An 8,518-nucleotide genomic window follows, 5' to 3' on the forward strand; every position below is an offset into this window, starting at 1 on the left:
AAATGGGCAGAGGAATGCTCCAATAAAACTTTATATATATAAAGAGATGGTAGGTTACACTTGGCTCAAGGGCTGTAGTTTGGTGAACTTTGATCTATAGCAGTAGTTCTCAAGCTTTTGTGTGTATCATAAGCACTTTAGAGGGTTAATGAATACAGGGGCCAAGTCTTGATACAATATACAATAGGGCTTCTATGTTTTTACCATGTTCCCAATCTAAAAGTTTCTTCATCTTTTTTTGTCTTATAATTTCTTTTTTTCTTTTTTTCTTAAATAGTTTATTGTCAAGTTGGTTTCCATATAACACCCAGTGCTCATCTCAACAAGTGCCCTCCCCCATGCCCATCACCCCTCTTCCCTTCTCTCCCACCCCCATCAATTTCTTGCTTAATGGAAACAGAAGATTTGTTTTTCCAAATTTGCTATGGTTGGATCAAGAGGCTTGCTCTGATTCCAGTTCTTTTAAAAAAATTTTTTTGAGATACTTGGTTTTGGCTTTTTCTTGTGTGTGTGTGTGTGTGTGTGTGTTTTGTTTTGGGTTTTTGGTGGTGGTGGTGGTGTTTAAAGTAGGAAAGAAAAGCACACTTTATACATTNAAATTATAAATAAAAGTATATATATTTAAGATGTATATACAACTTAATGATTGGTGTATATATATACATTATGAAATAGTTGCCACAACAAAGCTAATTAATATATCTATTACCTCACATAATTTCATTTTCTTTCTTCTTTTTGTGGTAATAACACATAAGATATACCCTCTTAGCAAATTTCAAGTGTACAACACAGTATTGTTAGTTCTATTCACATTGCTGTATATTAGATCTCCAGAACTTAATAATCTTGATTAATTGAAACATTGTACCTCTTGACCACCATCTTCCTATTTCCCCCTCCCCTAGCTCCTGGAAACCACCATTCTACTCTCTGCTTATATTTTTGACTATTTTGGATTCCACATAAAAGCAAAATAATTTTGCCTTTGTGTGGCTGGGTTATTTTACTTAACATGTTTTCTAGGCGTATCCATATTGTAGCAAATGGCAGAATTTCCTTCTTTTTTAAGGCTGATAAGCATTCCATTGTATGTATATATTTATTTGTCAATTGTTGGACACTTAGGTTGCTTCCATATTTTGGCTCTTGTGAATAATGCTGAAATGGGAGTGCAGATATTTTTTTTTGAGATAGTGATTTCATTTCATTTGGATTGTCTATGCAAAATGAGCAAAGATTTTAGAATCTCTAAAAGTAGGAGCGCCTGGGTGGCTCAGTCATTGTAAGCATCTGACTCTTGGGTTTGGCTCAGGTCATGATCTCAGGGTCATGAGATTGAGACCTGCATCGGGCTCATTGGAGTTACGGAACCTGCTTGGGATTCTCTCCCTCTCTCTCTCTCTCTCTCTGCCACTCCCCCATTATGTGCGGCCCCCTCCAACAAAATAAATAAATAAGCTTTAAAAAAAGGAATCTCTAAAAGTAGAAATAGAGTTTTATTTGAGCCCATGTTAAGGACAGCTGCTCAGGAAACATGGTCCTCACAAGAAAGAAGTGCTCCAGAAAATAAACAGTTTTTACAAGGCCATATAGTTTTCTACATGTTGTAAAGGCTCAAAATACTATAGATTAGCATATAGGCAGGAATCAGAAGTTTTATCATAAAGGAATGCAGGTGATGTAGAGTCACTGAGCAGTCAAGAAAGAATTCTTGAGACATTTTAAGTGCAAAAAGATGTTTTTTATTAAAGCATGGGACAGGACCCTTAGGCATAAAGAGCTGCACTGTGACTGTGATGATTGATTAACTATATACTTTCAAGCTGGGGGATAAGAATGAGCGAAGTCTCTAAAGGGATTTCCATATGTTAAAGAAGACTTACGGGATCCTGGAGGTCTGACTATTTTCAAGCTAAGGTTACTTTTAGTCTCTAGCAGATCATCAACATTAAGTCAGCCTTGAGTTTCCTGAGGAATGCCACACTCTTGGCATGTCTCAGGCATTTATCAAAGGCTTCAACTTGTAAGAAAATATAATTTTGTCTATGTTTTTCTTGCCTTTGTTCTCCTCATCATAGGGAGTAGGACCATTGACGAATATCTCAAGGACAAGATGGTTTTTTTAGGCTACTTATTGTACAATGCAAGTGTACAATATATATGTGGTGAGCTACAAATCTCACTTCTGATTTTTACAAAGTTTATGTACATTCATGATACATAGGGAAGAAATATAAAATGGCTTCCTTTATTTATCAGGCCTTTAGAGAGTTTTCTCTCATCAGGATATATATCCAGAAATGGAATTGCTGGATTATAAGGTAGTTCTATTTTGTAGAATTTCTAATCAAAATTGTTTTTTCCCCTCACTGGAAGCTTTTTACAACTTCCATTTTTGTTGTTGTTATTGTTTTAAATGTTGATGTTCAACAAGTATCCATTGTCTTTAGTCCATGTGGAATAGAGAATTTAATATTTGTCAAATCCTATCACAAACTCGTACCTAATTCACCACTCACAATGACCTTACTTTTGGTTTTATTCATCTTATAGTTTGGGTTGTGACTTATGCCTCTTAATGGTTTTCAAAATGTATAGTAAAAAGAGAGATGTCAAATGCAAAGAAATCTCCCTAGAAATAGGTTACCTTCCAAATCTCACATTGTTGCGGGATTTTTTTTATATCAATACCCAGGGTTCATTGTCTCACTACTTTGAAGAATGAAGAGGTGGACACAAAATGAGCAGCAGGCGAAAGTTTATTAGGGTATGACATTATAAAAGTAGAATATTATGAAAGGTCTTTTTACAGAGAGGGGACATTTGAAAGTGAATGCCCAAGGACTCTAGGCATTGGTCCTTATTTTATACGGTTCTGGTCACCTCCCTTCCCTTCCTCCTTATTTCTTCTCAGGTCCTATCGTTATTAGCTTGACAGGTCTAGGTGCTGGGTTTTCCATTCCTGATTGGCTCAATTCCATTGTGTGAGGAGTCAGACTGGCCATACTGTCCCTCATATGACATAAGTTTTATGGTTTACTTTTTTTTAGTTAGGTATTTTGATTGTCAAAATCCTGAGGGGAACCTGGGGGGAAACTGAGGGTAGAGTAGGTGGTATCTGTTACATTCTTAAAAAGGACCTTATGTCTGAGGGGGTTTCCTGTAGTTAGGCATTCCCAGCATTGTTTCAAAATATGTTTTTTTTTTTCCCCACCCAGGGACCTCAGGTCCTAATCTTTCCCTCTATGCCTATTTTATCCTATCTTTTCCTATCATAAGAAGGCCAAGAAGGAAAAGAATGTCCTAAATGGGGTACCATTGATGGGGTTTGGAAGTGGTGGGGGTCCAGAGCTGACAGCCAAGAAAGAATTCTTGAGACATCTTGGTGCAAAAAGGTGATTTTATTAAAGCATGAGGATAGGACCCGTGAACAGAAAGAGCTGCACTGAGGTTGTGAAGAATGACTGATTATGTACCTTCAGGTTGGGAGGGGGGTTAGGGATAGCATAAGTCTCTAAGGTATTTTGGAAACAAGGTTTCCAGGACCTTGAGGGGCTAGCTGCTGTTAGGAAAAGGTCATTTATTACTGCTTAGTAAAAACTCACTCAGGAGACCCTTCAGATGTATATCAGTGAGCCATATGCTTGGAGGATTGTTGCTAACATATATCTTGGAGGGTAGAGATAAAGGAAGATTCCAAAAGAATATTCATATGTTAAAGTAGATTTATAACATCGTGGGGGGGGTCAGGATAATGTTAAGCTAAAATTACTTTTTCCCCTGAGCAAAGTAACATCACTGAAGCAGCTGAGTTCCTAGAGGAATGTCACTCTTCCTGTTTCAAGGACTTGTCAATAGGCAGTAAGGAAATTTCATTTTTTACTTGCTTTTGTTTCCTACATCACCAGCAACCTCCCTTAGAGAAATAGAAGGTGGTGTTAGCCTAAAGGGACCCCCACACAGGTTTTGATTTCTTGAGAGGAATTTAGACAGTCAAGGAGTGGGAGGCAATAGGATGACTGTAAGATTTGTGGCCAAACCCAAATATGGGTTTGAATCCTTGTATTTTCATGTATTCACAAACTGTGTGACCTTAAGTGCTTTACCCTCTATGAACCTAGGCTTCAGAGATAAAACACTCTGTCTTTTTTGGAGTTGGGAGGATTAAGCTAGCTTTGGCACCTTCAACCGAAGTCAGTTCTTTTCGAAGCTCACATAAGGAGATAAGTATTTACACATGTTGGAGGCTATTGTCTCAGGAGTCTCCTTGCCTTGCTACTAGTGGTTTAGCCATTATGGATCTCTTGATGGCAGTATAGAGTTCTTTTTCCATTTTAACATTTCAAACAATTCTGTCATTAAATAAGGGTTAATAGTAGAAATATTTAAAATGGTAAAAGGGACCCATAACCAGCCCAGGAATAACAAATGCCTGTGAATGGTTGCTGTTCATCATCATGTGAATTTCACCCAGCCTTTGTCATTGGCCTAACATTACGATTTGTCTAAGAATTCTGCCCCTGTCAATTACCCATTTAGTAACAAGAACCTGCCTATTGATGGGGTCGATCTTTCAGGGGACTTTACCTGAGCAGAGAGTTTTAAAAATTAGTATTTGTGGTGGATTGTCTCATCGCCTCACCTCCCCACCCCCACAGCCAAACTGACCAAACAGCTGTTCATCTTTTATCTGGCTGCCTCCAGTACTATTTGAAAGAGCACTAGAGGCATTCAGTTCCATGAAAACTAATTAATTTGTACTTGCTGTGTATGAGTCACACACTCTTGGAAGTTGTTTACCACCTAGTAAAGGAGACAGATAAGAAGCAGAAAATTGCAACATACTTGCTTGCCAATGGTGTCAATCAAGAAGATTTTGGGCTGTGATAGCCCTGAAGGAGAGGTCATCTAAAGTGAATCTCAAAGGATAAACAGACATTCTTTAGATACATGAGGAAGGAGACACTCTAAGAAGAAGGAGTGGCATGTAACAACATGGTACAGCCAGAAAACCTAATCTAAGCAGTGTAGTATATCAAGAGTGTCAAAGGTCATCAGAGCCTGGATGGAGCTTGGATGGAGGTAACAATAACAGCAATATTTCCAGGATACCATGCTAAAGCAATTTTGCTCTATGCAACTTCTCTCTAAGGTGGATACTATTTTTGCATGTGGAAAAACTGAATCCCAGAGAGGTTACGTTACTAACACTGTTGCAAATCTGAGTGGTATTGTTAGGATTCAAACCCAGATCAGCTTCAGAATCCAAGCTGTCCATTGGGATTAGAAACAGGCATCAGGGTGCAACTTTGAAGAGTTGGCCCTATCCTATAAGTGATAGGAAACCCCTAAAAAGAATTTAAGCAAGGAGAGTGACCAGGAATTAGAACATTGGTGATTACAGGCTTTACTCTGATGAGACGGATGGTGATTTCAGGGAAATCCCTTTCCTTCTTTGGAGCTCTTTGTTTTGTTTTGTTTTGTTTTGGGGTGTGTTTGATTTCATCTGTAAAATGAGGACAGTGATAAAGGGCTAATTTAAAGGATCCCTTCTAGCCCTTCAAGTATTTTTGCTTTCAAACTAGAGGTGAGGAAAGTGGCTAAATTCCTGACTGTTGAAGCTGGTACACACTTATCTATGTGCTTTGTTGTTTTTTATATGTGCTTTTATACATGCTGTACTTCTTGCCTGGAATGCTATCTTGCTTCTCTCCTGTCTTTACAAATACTTTCTAACTATAGCTGTCCATCCTCCTTGCCTTAACTCCTACAGTGCTACTAACTTAGCTGTGTCTCACCCCAGTCCCTAATTATATACTAACTTTTATTCTTTGCTACTTGCTTCTTTTGTAGTCTTTCATTCTCATATATATTTTGACTCTCCTTTTTTACTACTATTTAGTTTCCCTTACCGCCTATATCACCTAACAGTCTTGGTTGGTTACAAGGGGGTCATGGAGAAAATCTTATTAGTCATTTTCTTTCTCTTTTGGCAGTGTATGTGAGCACAGCAAAGAGAATCTTATGACCCCTTCCAACATGGGAGTGATCTTTGGGCCCACTCTGATGAGAGCTCAGGAGGACACTGTTGCTGCCATGATGAACATCAAATTCCAGAATATTGTGGTGGAAATCCTAATTGAGCACTTTGTCAAGGTATGCATTCCCCATTCTCACCATCACTTCTCTAAGCATGTGACACTTTCCCCTAGCCACCTTAAAGAGTTGTGTCTCCCTCCTTGGCTCAAGTTGATAATGGAAGGAAATTCCATTATAACACATGGCATTTAATAACATTTCTCACACTGTGAAATTCATTCATTTAGAAAATATTGCTCAATTCNAAAAAAAACTATTCATGCCTTTATGGAGTTAACAGTATAAGGAGATAGCCATATAAACAAATGAAAATGATAGATATAAAAGTGGTACATGTACAATGAAACCATAAAGAAAGCAATACTCATACTTATTTAAACCTCATTTCATTTCTTTCTTTCTTTCTTTTTTTTTACAAATAGTTTATTGTCAAGTTGATTTCCATATAACACCCAGTGCTCATCCCCACAAGTGCCCTCCTCCATGCCCATCTCCCCCCTCCNTGAGGTACTGTACATAATAATTAGGTCAAATGCAAAAGGAGAAGTAATGATAGAGACAGAAAATGAATCCAGGAATGAGGCTAGACAAAAAATATTTATTGACAAGTCCTGTACANACACATAATTCAATAAAAATCTTTAGGCGGGGGAGGGGGACGGGGGGCAGGGCTAATGATACAACCCAGATGATATCCACAGTTCAAATCCAAGCTCTGCCACTTACTAGCTGTATTTGGTGGGAAACAGGCTAGGCTTCTAAGACTCAACATACAAACACAGTGGCTCCAACAAAAGAGATACTTATTATTTGATTGTGATGTATTTCAGGGCTAGTATGGTGACTTGGCAGGAGTAAGAACACAGGTTCTTTCTTTCATGTTGTTCTGCCATCTCTAAGGTGCTGCTTCTTCTGCATGGCCAAATACCTTCTATGTAATATCAGTTGAGAAGGTTTAAAGAAAGTCAAGTGAAAGATGCAACCCTTTCCATTAAGACCATGACCTGGAAGTCCCATATATCACTTTTATTTATGTACTGTTTCAGAATTTAATCCCTTGGTCACATCTGGCTAGAAGAGAATTAGAGGATTGTAGTTTTTATTTGGGACACTCATGTGCCAAGATAAGACTTTAGTTCTTTTACTCATAGAAAAATGAGAGAATGTATATTGTTGTTGGGCATACAGGGACTTCGGCATTGTCAAGGATGGGTACCTGCGGAGAAGTACAACTTATGTTAATACTGAAGGTGGAAATAAAGGAAAATAGGGAAAGGAAATTTCAAGGAGATGACCCAGCATGAACAAAGGCCCAAGGGCCTAAAACTTCAAGTAATTTGGTATCGTTAGAACATGAAATGAAATGTAAATAGCAGTGGCCAGAGATGTGATTGGAGGCAGACAAGGGCCAGGTCCTAAAAGGACTAAATGCTGTCTAGTTGAGGAGTTTGGAATGTTTGGAATTGGTCCTGTAAGCTTGGGAAAGCATTACATGAAAGTAGAGTAGTATGATGGATAGACTTACATTTGGGAGGCATTATCTTGGCTGTGGTGTGAAAGATCACAGAGAGAGAGGGTAGTGCCATATTCAGAGCAGTAAACAACTATAATCTGAGTCAGGGTGGTGAGAAGAAGAACAGGGAGGGAAAAGTATAAGACCTAGTTACTGGGAGTGGAAATTGTGGGAGAGGAAGATGTCTGAATTTTGGATTTCTGATGTGGCTGACTGGATGAATGGGGTTATACTCCATACATATAAGAAATACAGAATGTTTAAGTTTGGAGGAAGATGGGAGAAAACTTAATTAGGGGCAGGTTGGACTTGCAATTCCTGAAGGATATCCAGAAAGCAGTATCTAGGAATTAGTTGACTGTATAAAGTCAGGAGTAGCAAACTTTTCTCAAAGAATGATATGGTAAATGTTTCAGGCTTTGCAGATCATAGAAATCTTTTACAACTATTCAACTCTACCTTTGTATTGTGAAAGCATGTAAACAAATGAGTATTCCAATAAAACTCTACTTACAAAACAGGGAGCAGGCCTATGAGCTGTAATTTCCTGACTCTTGATCTAAAGCCCAAATTTCATTTACTGATTAACTGATTAATTGATATTCATTCAACAAATATGTATTGANTATTTTTTATTTTTTAAGTTAATTTTAATTATTTATTTATTTAGAGAGAGAAGGCATGCAAGTGGGGGAGGGGCAGGGAGAGAAGGAGAGGGAGAATCCCAAGCAGGCCCTATGCTGTCAGCACAGAGCCCAACATGGAGCTTGAATTCACAAACCATGAAATCATCACCTGAGCCAAAATCAAGAATTAGATGTTTAACCAACTAAGCCACCCAAATGCCCCTGCCAGGTTCTATTTTAGGCCTTAGAGATACAACAGTCATGAAAATTACCTTCT

General features: G+C 38.2%; 1 protein-coding gene across 1 annotated transcript in view; it reads left to right on the forward strand.

Annotated features, from left to right (window-relative positions):
- OPHN1 (oligophrenin 1) overlaps positions 1-8,518 on the forward strand; it is a 404,963-nt gene that overhangs the window by 286,079 nt on the left and 110,366 nt on the right. Inside the window, 1 exon segment of the mRNA XM_077769252.1 lies at positions 6,000-6,159. Within this exon segment, the coding sequence (XP_077625378.1) occupies positions 6,000-6,159 (160 nt within the window).

The sequence above is a fragment of the Crocuta crocuta genome, unplaced genomic scaffold, assembly GCF_008692635.1.
Source record: "Crocuta crocuta isolate KB4526 unplaced genomic scaffold, BGI_CrCroc_1.0 scaffold1012, whole genome shotgun sequence".
NCBI lineage: Eukaryota > Metazoa > Chordata > Mammalia > Carnivora > Hyaenidae > Crocuta > Crocuta crocuta.